We start from the raw sequence: 20,263 nt of genomic DNA on the forward strand, positions 1-20,263 counted from the left end.
CTAGACCATGTGGACCCGTTGGGCCTAAACCTCTCCTGCATTGGTACAGCACCCTCTTCTCCCCCACTCCCACCCCCCCCCCACCACCACCCCTCTCCACTCCCTCCCCCTTCCATCTTCCCCTCCCTCCCTCCCTCCCTCCCCCTCTCCTTCCCCTCCCTCCCTCCCTCCCTCCCCCTCACCTTCCTCCCTCCCCCTCTCATCTTCCCCTCCCTCCCTCCCTCATTCGCTCCCTTCCCCCCTCCCCTCCCCCTACTCCATTCCCCTCAAACTCCCCCCCCCTAGGAGATAGATTTAAACTTTAAAATGTGAATAACTTTAAAAACATAACACCGATTTCAATTAAACTTCTTCCATTAGCACCAAAGGGACGATGAGTAAGGTGGGCCTGAAATTGTTGCGCTATCGCGAACCGTTTTGGCTGTAGTTCAGGAACAAACAAACCAACAAATGAGAGTTTTAGTATATATCAGATGGGCCAAATGCACTCAGGTGGGACTAGTGTAGATGGGGCATGTTGGCCGATGTGGGCAAGTTGGGCCGAAGTGCCTGTTTCCACGCCGTATCACTCTGTGACTCTATATCCCTCTTACGCAGCGGTAGAGTTGCCGCCTTACAGCGAATGCAGCGCCGGAGACTCAGGTTCGATCCTGACTACGGGCGCCGTCTGTACGGAGTTTGTACGTTCCCCCCGTGGGTTTTCTCCGAGATCTTCCGTTTCCTCCCACACTCCAAAGACGTACAGGTATGTAGGTTAATTGGCTGGGTAAAATGTAAAATTTGTCCCTAGTGTGTGTGTAGGATACTGTTAGTGTGCGGGGATGGCTGGGCGGCACGGACTCGGTGGGCCGAAGGGCCTGTTTCTGCGCTGCATCTCTAAATCTAAATCTTAACCTCTGCTCGACACATACCTGTCTTAAATGTGATTTCAATCCTCGGTAACATCATGCATTTGGGGGGGGTTGGGGGAAGATTTTCATGAAGACGGTTCATTATTAAAACAGAAAGGGCAGATAATCAAGAGATGAGGCAACATAGTTCTCTTTATTAGTGATTATTTGGGTTTAAAAAAAATAAAAAATCTGTTCAGCACACAACAGACTTGGATTATTACAAAATAGGTGTCACAGTTTGAGAACGTGTACAAGTTTCCTTGCGTTTACCAGACTAATGATTGGCTCCTGCAGCCAAGGGGTGCCCTGCCTGTATGAGGCACTGCAGTTGGAGGGTGTCAGTGGTGGGGGGGGGGGGGGAATTAAGAATTTGTGGCCTTTCCAGTCTTGAGAGTCTTTTGCAGATTGCAACAGAAAGACACTGGAAATGCAAATGGGTTTGGATTCAAGCCGACCACCGTAAAACATTATTCGGATACTCAGCTTTAAGGCAACATCACATTTCAGTCTGCAGTCTTAGAAATCTACAATTGATTAATCTGCACACAGAAATGTTCTTGAAAGCAATTTATTTGAATGGTTTCCAGAATGGAAATTTGGTTACTGCCTTGGAAAGAAAAAGCTCCAACTCTTGAGAATCACTCATTGTTTTTATTGTAATAAAAAAGGCTTACTGTTAGTAAATCAAGTGTACCCAACTCATTACTAGTCAATCCTTCCTTCCACAGGCAGTCAACGCCAGTTTGATGCCAAGTTCATTGGAAAATTGTAAACTTTAAATCTAGAGTAAACACCAGCCATGTTAAAGATTACTGCCAGACGCAAGTTTGTTCCAGTCTTGCATGATTTTTAAAAAAAAAATGAAGTAAATGTATGTAGGTTAATTGGCAGGGTAAATGTAAAAATTGTCCCTAGTGGGTGTAGGATAGTGTTAATGTACGGGGATCACTGGGCGGCACGGACTTGGTGGGCCGAAAAGGCCTGTTTCCGGCTGTATATATATGATATGATATGATATGTGTTAATATCGTTTTTGGGGGTGTGTGGTATGGTCTTATTGTAATCCCAGCACTTACTCAAGGCAACCAGCCGGCTGTAGAAACAGTCACAGGAAACTCCAGTCAGATCATCACCTGCTGAAGACTCCAAAGAATTCAGCCGCAACCAAGCAGGACAAAAAAAAAATTCAATCTTCCGTCGATTCCTTCAGCTTCCGATCTCACGTTTACTTTAGACGGGAACGAGCAAGTCCTATGCTCGAGAGAAAATAACCCTCCCTTGTTTAATCGTGTTTTGGAGATCTGTGGCTAAGGTGTTGTCCCAGAACTGGTTAGAAATGGGACATGTTCATCTTCATGGATAGGGTGACACAAACTATGATCGAACGCGGCAAGCACTTCACGTTCGAGGCACATTGTACGCATTCTCGCTCAGTGCTAGAGATCAAGGTTTGGGATTATTCCGTGCGGCTTTGATGGGACGTAGGGAGGAAATATGTAGTGAGATGGAGAATTTGGCCGAGCACAGTTTCAACGCTAACTCAACTCCTCCGAACATGACTAGTCGGGGAGGGAGGGGGTCATTCATCAATGCCGCCACGCTGAGTTTCCCAATGATGCACAACTGCAAGATTAGAGCTGCTTGCCCATGGCAACACTCGCCTTTCGTGAAGGCTGAGGTCGACGCTGCCAAATCCCGGGGAGATAATCTGTGCTCCTGAGCGAGTCTGAGAGAACATGCTTCATAACGCACAAACCCCTTGGTAGGAAGATGATAATCACTGCACAACAAGATTAGCAGAACCGGGACGCTAATAAGCAGTGGATTCCCTTCCATTACATCGCTGCAGCAATAGCAACAGGATTCTACTTATAAAATAAAATACCATTGATTTCACATCCCATGACAATAAACTGACCGAGGTCAAGGTATTGATACCTTCAGGCTTCTGGTCACTCACTAGCTACGACAAGACCGACTAGTGGGTACAGATAACACAACTCAAACATCAGTCATTTGCAAATGCTCCTTGTGGGTTGCTTAGTAGATTTTAACGGCTGTTAAAAAAAAAAACAACAGGTTATCGACTAGCGCGTTGAAAGAAAGCAGTGGTCTTAAATTCTGCACATTTTTACGACGAGTTAAATTATTTTTTTTAACACAAAATCTCAATAAGTAAGGTTTTACCGGCGGTAATTTCAAAGGTATCGTTATAGCTGCCAGACCATTTTCATTCTTGTAGGCGTGATTATAAAAGAATGGTAATCTTTAATCAAACAATATCCGAGGCCAATGACATTTTATACAGTGAGGGGTGGGGTGGGAGGGAGAGGGGGGTGGGGTGAGAGAATGCAGCAGTATAGGCAAAAGTCAGAATCAGGCATCTTGTCGGTATTCACGGTTTGCTTCTCAAGTCTTCTTGAGTGGACGTTGCTTTTTTTTAAAAAACGTTCTTTAAGGCACTATTCGGATGATTTCCTATCAGCAGAAAGGGTTTCCAAGCACAAAGCCGATCTGCGTGCCGTTAAAAAGAGTTTTCGGTGGAGAACAGCAGTTGTGTTCACCTGAGGTTTGCAACCAGAGGACTTTATCAAGAGTTTAGTTCCAGCCAAACGAGGAGTGGGAAGTCAGGGGCGGAGTGGGGGTCAGGAACAAGAAGCTGACAGGATTTCTGTATTTTAATTACATCGTTCTGCAAGGCTTGGGCTGGTGGTGATGCGTAGCTCCCTACCTTAACATTGCAATCAATAACTGCTGTCATAATCGGGGTTCCACAAATCGGGGAGGTTCAGTGCATTGACAAGTGCACGCTGAAAAAAAACCAAGCTGAAAGGACTGGCATTACTGCTCCCCCCCTTGTTTTCTTCCTCGGCTGAGGTAGACTGACTTGGAAATCAAGCTGTCAGGAGTTAACAGCAAGGTTGGGCCGCTGGAAAGGGGGCAGTCAGGGAAGGTGAGAACGCTTCACGAGGCAGCAACTTGTCCGAAGGCTCTCAGGATGACTGTTGCAGTGGCTGGAGAAGGCTGGCTACTTGCCTCGTGTTTGTGCTTCGTGAGGATTCACGACTGTGGGCGAGAGGAGAAAGATAGACAATAAGACAATAGGTGCAGGAGCGGGCCATTCGGCCCTTCGAGCCAGCGCCAACATTCAATGTGATCATGGCTGATCATTCTCAATCAGTACCCCAATTCCTGCCTTCTCCCCATACCCCCTGACTCCGCTATCCTTAAGAGCTCTTCTGAAGAAGGGTCTCGACCCGAAATGTCACCCATTCCTTCTCTCCCGAGATGCTGCCTGACCTGCTGAGTTACTCCAGCATTTTGTGAATAAATACCTCCGCTATCCTTAAGAGCTCTATCTAACTCTCTCTTGAAAGCATCCAGAGAATTGGCCTCCACTGCCTTCTGAGGCAGAGAATTCCACAGATTTACAACTCTCTAAGTGAAATAGTTATTCCTCATCGCCGTTCTAAATGGCCTACCCCTTATTCTTAAACTGTGGCCCCTGGTTCTGGATTCTTAAACTGTGGCCCCCGGTTCTGGATTCTTAAACTGTGGCCCCCGGTTCTGGATTCTTAAACTGTGGCCCCTGGTTCTGGATTCTTAAACTGTGGCCCTTGGTTCTGGATTCTTAAACTGTGGCCCCTGGTTCAAGATGTGCTGCAAAACTTGGGCAGTTCACTTGGGCGGATCACACTGACTGAATATTGACCTCTCCAACTTCAATTAAACCTTGCTTTCCCTCTCTATCCATCCCTCCTCCTTCCGAGTTCTTCAACCAGTCCGACTGTCCCCCTAATTAAAATGTATCTCTTCGTTGTCGCCTTCTCCGAGCTAACAATGATCAAAAAATTAATGGAAAAGATACTTAGGGACAATATATATAATTATTTGGATAATCAAGGCCTGATTAGAAACAGTCAACATGGATTTGTGCCTGGAAGGTCATGTTTGACTAATCTTCTTGAATTTTTTGAAGAGGTTACCAGGGAAATTGATAAGGGCAAGGCTGTGGATGTTGTCTATATGGACTTCAGTAAGGCATTTGACAAGGTTCCACATGGAAGGTTGATTAAGAAGGTTAAATCGTTGGGTATTAATAGTGAGGTTGCAAGATGGATTCAACAATGGCTGAATGGGAGATACCAGAGGGTAACGGTTGACAATTGTATGTCAGGTTGGAGGCCAGTGTCTAGTGGAGTGCCCCAAGGATCTGTGTTGGGTCCACTGTTGTTTGTCATTTACATTAATGATCTGGATGATGGTATGGCAAATTGGATTATTAAATATGCAGATGATACTAAGATAGGTGGAGTAGTTGATAGTGAGGTAGATTTTCAAAGTCTACAGAGAGACTTGGGCCTTTTGGAAGGGTGGGCTGAAAGATGGCAGATGGAGTTTAATGCTGATAAGTGTGAGGTGCTGCATTTTGGTAGGACAAATCAAAATAGGACGTACAGGGTAAATGGTAGGGAATTGAGGAATGCAGTGGAACAGAGGGATCTGGGAATAACTGTGCATTGTTCCCTGAAGGTGGAATCTCATGTGGATAGGGTGGTGAAGAAGGCGTTTGGTATGCTTGCCTTTATAAATCAGAGCATCGAGTATAGAAGTTGGGATGTAATGTTGAAATTGTACAGGGCATTGGTGAGGCCAAATCTGGAGTATGGTGTGCAGTTCTGGTCGCCAAATTATAGGAAGGATGTCGACAAAATGGAGAGGGTACAGAGGAGATTTACTAGAATGTTGCCTGGGTTTCAGCACTTAGGCTACAGAGAGAGGTTGAACAGGTTGGGTCTTTATTCTATGGAGCGTAGAAGGTTGAGGGGGGACTTGATAGAGGTTTTTAAAATTTTGAGAGGGACGGACAGAGTTGACGTGGGTAGGCTTTTCCCTTTGAGAGTGGGGAAGATTCCAACAAGGGGACATAGCTTCAGAATTGAGGGACAAAGGTTTAGGGGTAACATGAGGGGGAACTTCTTTACTCAGAGGGTTGTGGCTGTATGGAATGGGCTTCCGGTGGAAGTGGTGGAGGCTGGCTCGATTTTATTATTTAAGAGTAAATTGGATAGGTATATGGATAGGAGGGGATTGGAGGGTTATGGTCTGAGTGCAGGTAGATGAGACTAGGTCAGGGAGAATGGTCGGCGTGGACTGGTAGGGCCGGACAGGCCTGTTTCCATGCTGTAGTTGTTATATGTTATATATGTTGTTATATGTTAATTCTACATTTTCCTTAATTCACCTCCCCTTTGATGCCTCGTTTTCACACCTTATATATTTCCTTATCCCTGGTATCCACAAAATGCTGGAGTAACTCAGCGGGCCAGGCAGCATCTGAGGAGAGAAGAAATGGGTGACGTTTCGGGTCGAGACCCTTCTTCAGACTGATGTCAGCTTTCTTTCCTTCTCTCCCGAGATGCTGCCTGGCCCGCTGAGTTACTCCAGCATTTTGTGATACCTTCGATTTGTACCAGCATCTGCAGTTATTTTCCCACACAACTTTCCTTATCTCTGTGTCTCCCTCTCCCCTGACTCTCAGTCTGATCAGTCTGAAGAAGGGTCTCGACCCGAAACGTCATCCATTCCTTCTCTCCCGAGATGCTGCCTGACCCGCTGAGTTACTCCAGCATTTTGTGTCTACCTTCGGTTTAAACCAGCACCTGCAGTTTTTCTCCTACACGCTCTACCTCTGCGCCACTGTGCCGTCACAAAGGGTCTCGACCCAAAATGTCTTCTGCCCATTCCCACCACAGATGCTGCCTGACCCGATGAGTTACCCCTGCATTTTGTTTTTTTTTGGCTTAAGATTACAGCACCTGCAGCTCAATGCATTGGTTAATACCCGATCACTAAACCGATATTAAATCAATTGACATATTAAACCGATATTAAAAATACCAGTCGATTCCTGGGATGGAGGGACTTTCATATGAAGAAAGACTGGATAGACTTGGCTTGTACTCACTGGAATTTAGAAGATTGAGGGGGGACCTTATAGAAACTTACAAAATTCTTAAGGGGTTGGACAGGCTAGATGCAGGAAGATTGTTCCCGATGTTGGGGAAGTCCAGAACAAGGGGTCACAGTTTAAGGATAAGGGGACCAAGATGAGAAAAGTTTTTTTCACACAGAGAGTGGTGAATCTGTGGAATTCTCTGCCACAGAAGGTAGTTGAGGCCAGTTCAGTGGCTATATTTAAGAGGGAGTTAGATGTGGCACTTGTGGCTAAAGGGATCAGGCGGTATGGAGAGAAGGCAGGTACGGGATACTAAGTTGGATGATCAGCCATGATCATATTGAATGGCGGTGCAGGCTCGAAGGGCCGAATGGCCTACTCCTGCACCTATTTTCTATGTTTCTATGACCTGCCCCTCCGCCCCTCCCCCGACCACCACAATCAGCCTAAAGATGGGTCCCAACCCGAAATGTTGTCAACTATCCATGTTCTCCAGAGATGCTGCCTGACCCGCTGAGTTACTCCAGCATTTTTTGTCTACCTTCTCCAGAGATGCTGCCTGACCCGCTGAGTTACTCCAGCATTTTTTGTCTACCTTCTCCAGAGATGCTGCCTGACCCGCTGAGTTACTCCAGCATTTTTTGTCTACCTTCTCCAGAGATGCTGCCTGACCCGCTGAGTTACTCCAGCATTGTTTGTCTACCTTCTCCAGAGATGCTGCCTGACCCGCTGACTTGCAGCAAGACTTGGTCTCTTTTTTTGTAAAGCAGCATCTACACTTCTTTGTTTCTCCAATAAGACTGATCACCTGGTTACTTATCCTGCTGCCATCGTGGGGTACGGTGGAAGAAGGAGGGGGTCATATCTTTTCATCAAAACATTGACTACAAACATCAAGATAGAGACAAAGCACTTGAGTAACGAAGCGACTCAGGCTGCATCGCTGGAGGAATGGAACAGGTGAAGTTTCAGACCCGAATCGTCACCCGTTCCTTCTCTCCAGAGATGCTGCCTGTCCTGCTGAGTTACTCCAGCACTTTGTGCCTATCTTCGGTGTAAACCCAACATTTGCAGTTCCTTCCTACAAACATCAAACAGCACCTCGCTGACTGAATAACTAGATCTAGGGGCCAGTGGAATCAAGGGATATGGGGAGAAGGCAGGCACGGGTTACTCATTGTGGATGATCAGCCATGATCACAATGAATGGTGGTGCTGGCTCAAAGGGCCAAATGGCTTCCTCCTGCACCTATTTTTGTATGTTTCTATGACATGGTGGCTAAACAAATCTTCACAGTCTGAAGAAGGGTCTCGACTCGAAACGTCTCCCATTCCTTTTCTCCAGAGATGCTGCCTGAGTTACTCCAGCATTTTCACAAATTCACAAGTTATGGGAATAGAATTAGGCCACTCTGCCCATTGAGACCACTCAATGATGGCTGATCTCTGCCTCCTAATCCCATTCTCCTGCCTTCTCCCCATAATCCTTGGCACCCGTTCTAATCAAGAATTTGTCTATCTCTGCATTGAAAATATCCACTAACTTGGCCTCTGTGGCAATGAGTTCCACAGATTAACTCCCCTCTGACTAAAGAAGTTCCTCCTCACCTCCTTTCTAAAAGAGCATCTTTTTAATTCTGAGGCTGTGACCTCTGGTCCCAGACTCTCCAACCAGTGGAAACATCCTTTCCACATCCACTCTGTCAGTGCCTTTCATTATTCTGTAAGTTGCAATGAGGTCCCCCCTCAACCTTCTAAACTCCAGCGAGTACAGGCCCAGTGCTGTCAAACGCTCACCTTATGCTAACCTACGAGGGCGGCACGGTGGCGCAGCGGTAGAGTTGCTGTTTTACAGCGAATGCAGCGCCGGAGACTCAGGTTCGATCCTGACTACGGGCGCCGTCTGTACGGAGTTTGTACGTTCTCCCCGTGACCTTCGTGGGTTTTCTCCGAGATCTTCAGTTTCCTCCCACACTCCAAAGACGTGCAGGTATGTAGGTTAATTGACTGGGTAATATGTAAAAATTGTCCCTTAGTGTGTGTAGGATAGTGTTAATGTGCAGGGATCGCTGGGCGGCGCGGACTCGGTGGGCCGAAGGGCCTGTTTCCGCGCTGTATTTCTAAATCTAAAAAATCTAAAAATGTAAATCTACTCATTCCTGGGATCATTCTTGTAAACCTCCTCTGGACCCTCTCCATACCCTTCCTCAGATATGGGGTCCAAATTTGCTCACAGTACTCCGAATGCGGCCTGACCAGTGCCTTATAAAAGCCTCAAAGTAAACCAGCATCTGCAGTTCCTTCCTACGCTGTACAGATCCTCTTTGTGATAAGTGCTCCACTGATGCAAACAGCCATCTTATACACTTGAAACGGATCATGCGATGGACTTACCTCTCCGGGGAACGAGATGACTTACACACTCCATTCTGGCTGCCGTCCGTCTTCGGAATAAAAATATTTTTGGGTGGATGCCACTGTAGAAAGGATTAAAAAAAACAACTTCATTTTGTTGCCTGGAGCTCATTGAAGATGATCAATAATTAAAGGTACAATAAGGATTTTGATTGTGCTAGATTCCAAGAGAGTTTACCTCATTGGAGACTTTCGGACAATCTTTAATCGGACTTTACCTTCCACTAAACATTATTCCCTTTATCCTGTATCTGTTCACTGTTGGTGGACACACGAGTTGGAGAGGTACCCTGAACCAACATCTCAAAACGGGGGGAAGAGAAACTAATGAACGCAGCGGCAAACAAGCGGGCACGCAGAAAGGAGCGCAGCAACTTCAACAGACCAGAGACCACACACACAAATGTGACCTTTGCCACAGAGACTGTCACTCCCACATCGGTCTCTTCAGCCACAAGCGACGCTGCTCTAGCCGAGGTGTGGAGCAAGCGGCCAAGAGAGAGCTAGATAGAGCTCTTAAGGATAGCGGACGGAGTCAGGGGGTATGGGGAGAAGGCAGGGACGGGGTACTGATTGAGAATGATCAGCCATGATCACATTGAATGGCGGTGCTGGTGCGAAGGGCCGAGTGGCCTCCTCCTGCACCTATTGTCTATTGTAATCATGCAGAAAAGTGATAACTCCTGGTCACTGTGTGGTGAATCGGCTAGGATGTGAGAGATAAAGAATATGGACAATTATTATGATTTATCTTGCAGCAAAATATGGCGAGCCATCAGAACAGAAGGTGTCACAAACTGTAATACTGTCGGGAAAAGAATAGGATATGAATAAAAGCCTGGTCAAAGACTTAGACTATAGGGAGCACCTTTAAACCAAAGGGATGCAGTGAAAGTGGACCAGTTCAAGTGTAGACCAAGCGTTGGTCTCGACAGATGAAGAGACAGACACAAGTGGTGGTGGGATTAGAGCAGAGAGACCTCAGAGGGAGGCTGGTTTATGGACGATTAAGAGTTGGTGAGGACACTGTGGTGATGACAATTCAGGTTTGAAAACATGGGTGAAGCGACACAGGTATGATTGAGGATCAACATCGGTAAAGAAGTCCTCCACTTCAAGTACCTGTGAGCTCGGATGCAGAGCTCGGAGAATGACATCAAGGTCCGGAAAGCGCTCGCTCCTTCGAGCCAGCACCGCCATTCAATGTGATCATGGCTGACCATTCTCAATCAGTACCCCGTTCCTGCCTTCTCCCCATACCCCCTGACTCCGCTATCCTTAAGAGCTCTATCTAGCTCTCTCTTGAATGCATTCAGAGAATTAGCCTCCACTGCCTTCTGAGGCAGAGAATTCCAGATTCACAACTCTCTGACTGAAAAGGTTTTTCCTCATCTCCATTCTAAATGGTCTACCCCTTATTCTTAAACTGTGGCCCCTTGTTCTGGACTCCCCCAACGTTGGGAACATGTTTCCTGCCTCTAACGTGTCCAACCCCATAATAATCTTATACGTTTCGATAAACTATCTTTAGTTTATTGTCAGAAACTACAAGGTTCAATGAAATTCCTTGTTCACTTGAAGCCCAAAGAGTAAACAGTATACATAATGATGAATTCAACATTAAACATGATGAGTGCAAAACAGCAGAATGGTGCAAGTTTGCAGGATTGTAATGCAATCTGAACAGCAGAATGGGAAAAATTGTCATGTAACCTGAACTAGGAAATAAAATTAAAGTGCAATTATAGATAGTTAATGCCACAACATATTATTTCCATATAAAACAAATTACATACAATGCGAATGATGAATTAGGGAACACCATTTGTATTACGCAGGCTAAACTGCTTATAATACCATTTTGATCGAGTATTGGAAAACCGCATAAAATTACTTTGGAAATTGACAAGTAAGGGGAAAAAAGCTGTCTTGGATTTAAACAGTGGAAAAAACTGTTTCCGTGTAACTTCCCTGCAGTAATCGGTTACTATTCTCTCTCAACAACATGTGCTACTTGAATTAAATGACAAAAAAAATCTTTGCCTTGTTCTCACCAAATCCTTTTCCTCGAGTGTGGGGAAACCCTAGAAGTCCATAAAAATGCCAAAATCCAGGTACAGGAAACATGGACATGTTGTTAGGAACAGCAACGCAGACCGTTGAACCAGAAACACAATACTTATCGTCGATAAGATTTTGATGGGGTATTATGTACATCTGCTCCTTTCACATGCTGGGAAATATTGAAACCCACAGAAGCCCCACAAGAAATACCCGATTGACACTAACTAACGCAGGCTCGGCGATCATTTCGCTCAACACCTTCGCTCAGTCCACCTTAACCAACCTGATCTCCCGGTGGCTGAGCACTTCAACTCCCCCTCCCACTCCCAGTCTGACCTTTCTGTCGTGGACCTCCTCCAGTGCCATAGTGAGGCCCAACGGAAATTGGAGGAACAGCACCTCATATTTCGCCCGGGCAGCTTGCAGCCCAGAGGTATGAACATTGACGTCTCCAACTTTAGATAGTTCCTCTGTCCCTCTCTTCCCCCCCCCCTCCCAGTTCTCTCTCTAACTTCCTGTCTCCACCTATATCCTTCCTTTGTCCCGCCCCCCTGACATTAGTCTGAAGAAGGGTCTTGACCCGAAACGCCACCCATTCCTTCTCTCCTGAGATGCTGCCTGACCCGCTGAGTTACTCCAGCAATTTGTGAATAAATACTAACTATTCTTGCAATTCTTTGCTATCAGGATACGATGTTTTTCAAAGCAACGAGCAAGGCCAGCAGCAGAATCAAGGACGAGCCACATCCTGGTCTCTCCCTCTTCTCCCCTCTCCCATCAGGTAAAAGGTAAAGTGTGAAAACGCACAGCTCCAGATTCAGGGACAGTTTCTTCCCGGCTGTTATCAGGCAACTGAACCATCCTACCACAACCAGAGAGCAGTGCTGACCTACAATCTCCCACAGGTGACCCTTAGACTATCCTCGATCAGACTTTGCAGGCTTTACCTTGCACCCAAAGTTATTCCCTCATCATGTATCTGTACACTGTGAATGGCTCGATTGTAATCACGTGTTGTCTTTCCGCTGACTGGATAGCACGCAACAAAAGCTTTTCACTGTACCTCGGTGAACAAGCTAAACTAAAATCACAGAGGAATAGATTCTGCTTGGTAGGACAGGTGGTTAAATAATTTGTGGTTTGAGAAACAGAGTTGATACAAACTACAAAGGCACATGGAATTTGGTGAGTTGCCAGCGGTTCACTCAAATCCATTTATTTGCCATTACATTGTTTAAATGTAATTATTTCCAAAGTTACCCGTCCTACTTCCAAGTGAAAATTTGCGCCCATTGGAATTTCACCTTGGAATCAAATTGCCAGCAGAAATCCCTGGTAGTCAATGAACCTTTAAATCCGAATATCAATCTAGCTGCTAAACGTTTACAGAAAATTATTCACTGCATAAAACTCGAGCTGGTGAGCACATTTTATTTGATCCAAATACTGGAGTGAATTCGCCCACGTGAAAATATTGTGCATAACTTTGTCAAATGATATATTTTTTAAAAAGGTCGCGGTGCACTAGGCCCAGCTTGGTTATCTGCTGTGTTTTGTGGCTTCCTGATCTGTAGCAGATTCCTGTTGCTGCTATTTGAGAGGCCGGTTTCCAAATGCCCAGCCGCCTTGCGGCAGAATCAGCAGCCTCATCCCAGTGCTTTATATCAGTGCGGCGAATGTAGATTTGCGGTAGCCCTTGTTAAAAGCAAAGGGGAAATGTACCTGGGAGGGGAAGACAGCTGTGGTTATAAAAGTGCAGGTACCAGTGTTGTGGTTCCCTGATCCTCAAAATTAAGACAGGCAACACGGAGAATTCTTCGAGAAGTTAAAAGCCTTTATTTGCAAACAACGGCTGGAACAATCAGGAAACCAACCACCTGACTGCCCACTTAGTACATCGGGCAGTCTATGTTTATAGGATTATTCCAAACCTTATCTTCTTTACATTACCTCATATCATATCATATCATATATCTACAGCCGGAAACAGGCCTTTTCGGCCCTCCAAGTCCGTGCCGCCCAGTGATCCCCGTACATTAACACTATCCTACACCCACTAGGGACAATTTTTACATTTACCCAGCCAATTAACCTACATACCTGTACGTCTTTGGAGTGTGGGAGGAAACCGAAGATCTCGGAGAAAACCCACGCAGGTCACGGGGAGAACGTACAAACTCATACCCACACTCCTTTCTTCAGTCGTTCATTTCTTTGCAGTCACCCGTCTGTCCTGCCACCATTAAATCCCATTCAGTAATATATCCTTATCTCAATGATCACATCCCTTCATACTCCGCCGCCCTTATTTGCCTGCTAGTCCATCCCTCACAACCATCCATCACCCCAAGGCCTATGACTTTCCTTATCTCGCCACCATTATCTTTCATCTAAATGTAACAAGGTTAGACAGTTGCAATGTACTAAAGTATAAAGAATGCCTACGCTGTTAAATTTAAATGGCTAATAATGATTACAGCAGTTACAATGTAACAGGGGAAAGGGGGAAGTCTTTCCGAGATGAGAACGTTTTTTTTTCACACAGAGTGGTGAATCTGTGGAATTCTCTGCCACAGAAGGTAGTTGAGGCCAGTTCATTGGCTATATTTAAGAGGGAGTTAGATGTGGCCCTTTGTGGCTAAAGGGATCAGGTGGTCTGGAGAGAAGGAAGGTACGGGATACTGAGTTGGATGATCAGCCATGATCATATTGAATGGCGGTGCAGGCTCGAAGGGCCGAATGGCCTACTCCTGCACCTATTTTCTATGTTTCTAAACTAATATACAAAATATAACACCAGCAGGTACCAGCAGCGCCAGAACGACAGCTGTCCCACACGGCCTTTAAAACTGGCACCATCCTAGGGGATGGCAGAGAAATTCCCCAGGATTATTCTCTTACGTAAAATGGACAAACCTTTTTTTTTTGTTGTTGCTCAGATTGATCCCAGTTCTGATATTTGGCAGACAATAGACAATAGGTGCAGGAGTTGGCCATTCGGCCCTTTGAGCCATTCAATGTAATCATGGCTGATCATTCTCAATCAGTACCCCGTTCCTGCCTTCTCCCCATACCCCCTGACTCCGCTATCCTTAAGAGCTCTATCTAGCTCTCTCTTGAATGCATTCAGAGAATTGGCCTCCACTGCCTTCTGAGGCAGAGAATTCCACAGATTTACAACTCTCTGACTGAAAAAGTTTTCCCTCATCTCAGCTGTTACCCGGCAACTGAACCATCCTACCACAACCAGAGAGCAGTGCTGCCCTACAATCTCCCACAGGTGACCCTTAAGACTATCCTTGATCGGACTTTGCAGGCTTTACCTTGCACCCACCGTTATTCCCTCATCATGTACACTGTAAATGGCTCGATTGTAATCACGTATTGTCTTTCCGCTGACTGGATAGCACGCAACAAAAGCTTTTCACTATACCTCGGTGAACAAACTAAACTAAAATCACAGAGGAATTCTAAATGGCCTACCCCTTATTCTTAAACTGTGGCCCCTTGTTCTGGACTCCCCCAACATTGGGAACATGTTTCCGCCTCTAACGTGTCCAACCCCTTAATAATCTTATACGTTTCGATAAGATCCCCTCTCATCCTTCTAAATTCCAGTGTATACAAGCCTAGTCGCTCAAGTCTTTCAACATACGACAGTCCCATCATTCTGGGAATTAACCTAGTAAACCTATGCTGCACGCCCTCATTAGCAAGAATATCCTTCCACAAATTTGGAGACCAAAACTGCACACAGTACTCCAGGTGCGGTCTCACTAGGGCCCTGTACAACTGCAGAAGGACCTCTTTGCTCCTATACTCAACACCTCTTGTTCTGAGGGCCAACATTCCATTGGCTTTCTTCACTGCCTGCAGTACCTGCATGCTTCCTTTGGAAGGGATGTGGTTTTCGGGATTACACATCGGAATTAGTCTTGCCTGCATGCATGACCCATGCCATAAAGTTGTCTTAATTTTTCAAACATCAGGAAGAAGGTACAGGAGCCTGAAAATTGTAACGTCCAGGTCCCCTACAGCCATCAGGCTATTAAACACTACAACCTCCATACACGCTCCGCGCTACCTGTTGTACCTGTGTACGGCTGGATTGTACTCATGTATGCTGAGATCCCCCCCCCCCCGATGCAGGAGCTTGACCGCCCCGACGAGGAAGGCCCGCCGCAGGCCACGGGAATCAAGATCGTCTTGGCAACGGAGGGTTAGAAGCCCCCGACCGTGGGAGGACAAAGAAGGGAGAGATTGAACTTTTTTTTCGCCTTGCATCACAGTGAGGAATGTGGAGGAGTCACTGCCGTGGATGTATATATTAAAATGTATTTTGCATGTCCTGGTGCTTTTTATTGTTATGACTGTATGGCAAATGAAGTTCCTCCAATGTTGCAAAACACACTTGCCTGATAAAGTATTATTGTGATTGTGATTGTCAGAAGGTCGTAAGTGATAGGAGTAGAATTGGGCCATTCGGCCCGTCAAGCCTACTCCGCCATTCAATCATGGCTGATTTATCTCTCCCTCCGAACCCCATTCTCCTGCCTTCTCCCCATAACCCCTGACACCTGTACTAATCAAGTATTGTGTTATCTGATGTGATTGGATAGCACGCAAATGAAAGCTTTCCACTGCATCTCGGCAACCCGTGACAATAACAAATCAACATAATTTCCTCTAGTTCACTCCGTCAGTGGCCGAGAATAGAAACATAGGAAATAGGTGCAGGAGGAGCCCTTCGAGCCAGCACCGCCATTCATTGTGATCACGGCTGATCGTCCCCAATCAATAACCCGTGCCTGCCTTCTCCCCATATCCCTTGATTCCACTAGCCCCTAGAGCTCTATCTAACTCTCTCTTAAATTCACCCAGTGAATTGGCCTCCACTGCCCTCTGTGGCAGAGAATTCCACAAATTCACAACTCTCTGGGTGAAAAAGTTTCTTCTCACCTCAGTTTTAAATGGCCTCCTCTTTATTCTAAGACTGTGGCCCCTGGTTCTGGACTCCCCCAACATTGGGAACATTTTTCCTGCATCTAGCTTGTCCAGTCCTTTTATAATTTTATACGTTTCTATAAGATCCCCTCTCATCCTTCCAAACTCCAGTGAATACAAGCCTAGTCTTTTCAATCTTTCCTTATCTTTCCAATATTGACAGTCCCGCCATCCCAGGGATAATAAAGCAATCCCGATTTGACGAACTAATGGGGTGGAAAACATTTTTGCTATTTATTTTCACGGCACTGAAGCGATTTTACAAATGATTTTACCCCCACCATTTCCTTTGTCAAAATAGTCTTATTTTCTTAGCCAACAAAAATGACTTGAAACGGCAGAAGGCACTTCAGTGATTGTTCAGTGTAAGAAAATAACTGCAGATGTTGGTACAAATCGCAGGTATTTATTCACAAAATGCTGGAGTAACTCAGCAGGTCAGTCAGCATCAGGAGAGAAGGAATGGGCGACGTTTCGGGTCGAGACCCTTCTTCAGTCTGAAGAATGGTCTCGACCCGAAACGTCACCCATTCCTTCTCTCCTGAGATGCTGCCTGACCTTCTGAGTTACTCCAGCATTCAGTGATTGTCCGTGTCAACTAACGCTACACTTACTGATCGGCAACTGACATTCGATCACTGACATTAGAATATTGTCTTTCCGCAGACAGGGTAGCATTCAACAAAACTGTACTTCGGTACATGTGACAATAAACTAAATTGAACCAAGGTGAAAATGATAACAGTGCAGATATTTCAAATCAATGATACGTTCATAAGTTCTATGGGGGAGAATTAAAACATTCGGCCTATCAAGTCTAGTCCGCCATTCAATCATGACTGATCTATCTCTCCCTCTCAACCCCATTCTCCTGCCTTCTCCCCACAACGCCTGATGCCCGTACTAAACAATGATCAGCTTTTGAAAATAAAAGGCAGGGCTCATTTTCAAGTGCTCAATTGGAGGGCGACACCCAAATTGATAGCCCTTAGCAGTAAAACTGAACCACCAGTCATCGAGCCACTCATTGCGTTAACAGGTCCTTCAGCCCAACTCGTCCATGTCAACCAAGATGCTTCAACGAAGCTCGCCCCAATTTCCTGCATTTGGCCCATATATCCCTCTATCCATGTACCAACACCAATGTCTTTTAAATGCTGTTATTGTTCCTGCCTCAGCCACTTTCTCTTGTGTTAACAACTTTCTCAGATCTTAGAAACAGCACCTCATATTTCGCCTGGGCAGTTTGCAGCCCAGTGGTATGAACATCGACTTCTCCAACTTTAGATAGTTCCTCTGTCCCTCCCGTCCCCTCCTCCTTCCCAGATCTCCCTCTATCTTCCTGTCTCCACCTATATCCTTCCTTTGTCCCGCCCCCCTGACATCAGTCTGAAGAAGGGTCTCGACCCGAAACGTCGCCCATTCCTTCTCTCCCGAGATGCTGCCTGACCTGCTGAGGTACTCCAGCATATTGTGAATAAGTTCTCAGATCTTAGTGCAGTTTTGAAAATAAATTATATTTGCAAGTGATTTCAAGGTTCATGTTTGCACCTGAGCTAGTCAACTCTGGAAAGGTAAAATGTTTCAGTCAAAGGAGCAAACCAGAAACGAAGCAACCACATTTAAACTGGGCTTCACTGGAGTCATAGTCATGGAACCAGGCCCTTCGGTCCAACTTGCCCATGCCAACCAATATGTCCCGCCTACACTAGTCCCACCTGTCTGCATTTGCCCCACATCCGTCTAAACATTTCCTATCCGCGTACCCATCCAAATGTTTTCCAAACATTGTGATATTCCCTGCCTCAACTACCTCCTCAGGCAGCTTGTCCATACACCCACCACCCTGTGTAAATAAGTTGCCCCTCAGATTCCTATTAAATCTTCTTCCCCGCCCCCCCCCCCCCCCCCCCCCACCACCCTCCCTCACCTTAAACCTATGTCCTCTGGTTCTTGAATCCCCTACTGTGCATTTAACCTATCTATTTCCCTTATGATCTTTTCGATCCCGCGCTCCAAGAAGTCAAGTCCTAGTCTGCCCAACCTCTCCCTATGGGCTCAGGTCCTCAAGTCTCTAGTTGGGGCTTCACAATGCTGGCCTTTCATACAGATGAGCTTAATGATCAACTCTGGGCTACAGCACAGGAACAGGACCCAGTGACGTGGTAAACAGTTGCATGTGTTACAGTTGTAAGCGGCACGGTGGCGCAGCGGTAGAGTTGCTGCCGTACAGAGCCAGAGACCCGGGATTGATCCTGACCACCGGTGCTGTCTGTACGGAGTTTGTACGTTCTCACCGTGACCGCGTGCGTTTTCTCAGGCTGCTCCGGTTTCCTCCTACACTCCACAGACGTACGGGTTTGTAGATTTGTAGGTTCACCAGATTGATCCCTGGGATGGCAGGACTTTCATATGAAGAAAGACTGGATAGACTCGGCTTATACTCGCTGGAATTTAGAAGACTGAGGGGGGATCTTATAGAAACTTACAAAATTCTTAAGGGGTTGGACAGGCTAGATGCGGGAAGATTGTTCCCGATGTTGGGGAAGTCCAGAACCAGGGGTCACAGCTTAAGGATAAGGGGGCAGTCTTTTAGGACCGAGATGAGAAAACATTTCTTCACACAGAGAGTGGTGAGTCTGTGGAATTCTCTGCCACAGAAGGTAGTTGAGGCCAGTTCATTGGCTATATTTAAGAGGGAGTTAGATGTAGCCCTTGTGGCTAAAGGGATCAGGGGGTATGGAGAGAAGGCAGGTACGGGATACTAAGTTGGATGATCAGCCATGATCATATTGAATGGCGGTGCAGGCTCGAAGGGCCGAATGGCCTACTCCTGCACCTATTTTCTATGTTTCTATGTTTCTAATTGGCTTCGGTAAAAATTCTAAGCTGTCCCTGGTGTGTGGGACAGGCTGATGTGTGGGCACCGCTGGTCGGCACGGACTCGGTCGGCCGGCTCCTGCACCCTATCACTAAACTCAACTAACAACATATACAACTCTTAGGGGTTGGACAGATTAGATGCAGGAAAAATGTTCCCGATGTTGGGGGAATTCAGAACCAGGGGGTCACAGTTTAAGAATAAGGGGTAGGCCATTTAGGACTGAGATGAGGAAAAACCTTTTCACCCTGAGAGTTGTGAATCTGTGGAATTTTCTGCCACAGAAGGCAGTGGAGGCCAATTCACTGGATGTATTCAAGAGAGAGTTAGATTTAGCTCTTAGGGCTAATGGAATCAAGGGATATGGGGAGAAAGCAAGAACGGGGTGCTGATTTTGGTGATCAGCCATGATCATATTGAATGGCGGTGCTGGCTCGAAGGGCTGAATGGCCTACACCGGCACCTATTTTCTATGTTTCTAAACTGGAGACCTCAATAGCTTGGGGATGTCCAAGTGACCTATAGTGTCTTCGAGGTCTCTCCTCTCCATAAAGGACACTTCCCAGTCACTCCACATTCCCCCTAATGTGATTTGGTCTGTGTTTTAGTGATCATATAATTAACAAACATTCATCGAAGCAAGGCATCAACCAAAGCAACAGATTGTTAATGTTCCAGACCAAAGACTAAAATGTTGGTGGTTTTGATTACTCACGATATGTGCAGGATTAAGAGATACCCCCAGATGAACCCTCCGATAACTCAGTTCTTGCAACATTTCAATTGCTGTAGGAACAAAGGGGAACAAAACACAGATTTCTTTTCTATTAAAAAAACATTAGAATAGAACATTAGAATAGAACAGGAAGAACAAGGCGTGGGGGAACTGCCGTGAGGGAGATGGGGTGGAAACAAAGGACGATCTGGCGTGGAATACTTGGTAACTTTGTCAGCGCCCTTTACATGCCGACTCTTTGCATACCTTGGGTATGCAAAACAAAGAATTTCACATGTGACAATAAAGCATTCATTCATTCGTATTTATTG

The 20,263-nt window shown here is 46.0% G+C and overlaps 1 protein-coding gene across 3 annotated transcripts in view; it reads right to left on the minus strand.

Moving 5' to 3' along the window:
* Positions 1-1,284: 1,284 nt before the first annotated feature.
* Positions 1,285-20,263, minus strand: part of ttll4 (tubulin tyrosine ligase-like family, member 4) — a 100,908-nt gene continuing 81,929 nt past the window's right edge. For all 3 annotated transcript variants that reach the window (XM_078403279.1, XM_078403276.1, XM_078403277.1), the window contains 3 exons: positions 19,932-20,002; positions 9,247-9,329; positions 1,285-3,959 (listed from right to left, as the gene is read on the minus strand). In XM_078403279.1, coding sequence (XP_078259405.1) covers positions 3,887-3,959; positions 9,247-9,329; positions 19,932-20,002 — 227 coding nt within the window. In that variant the 3' untranslated portion in view covers positions 1,285-3,886. The remainder of the gene's footprint in view (positions 3,960-9,246; positions 9,330-19,931; positions 20,003-20,263) is intronic.

Source organism: Rhinoraja longicauda, chromosome 8, assembly GCF_053455715.1.
Source record: "Rhinoraja longicauda isolate Sanriku21f chromosome 8, sRhiLon1.1, whole genome shotgun sequence".
Classification (NCBI taxonomy): Eukaryota; Metazoa; Chordata; class Chondrichthyes; order Rajiformes; family Arhynchobatidae; genus Rhinoraja; species Rhinoraja longicauda.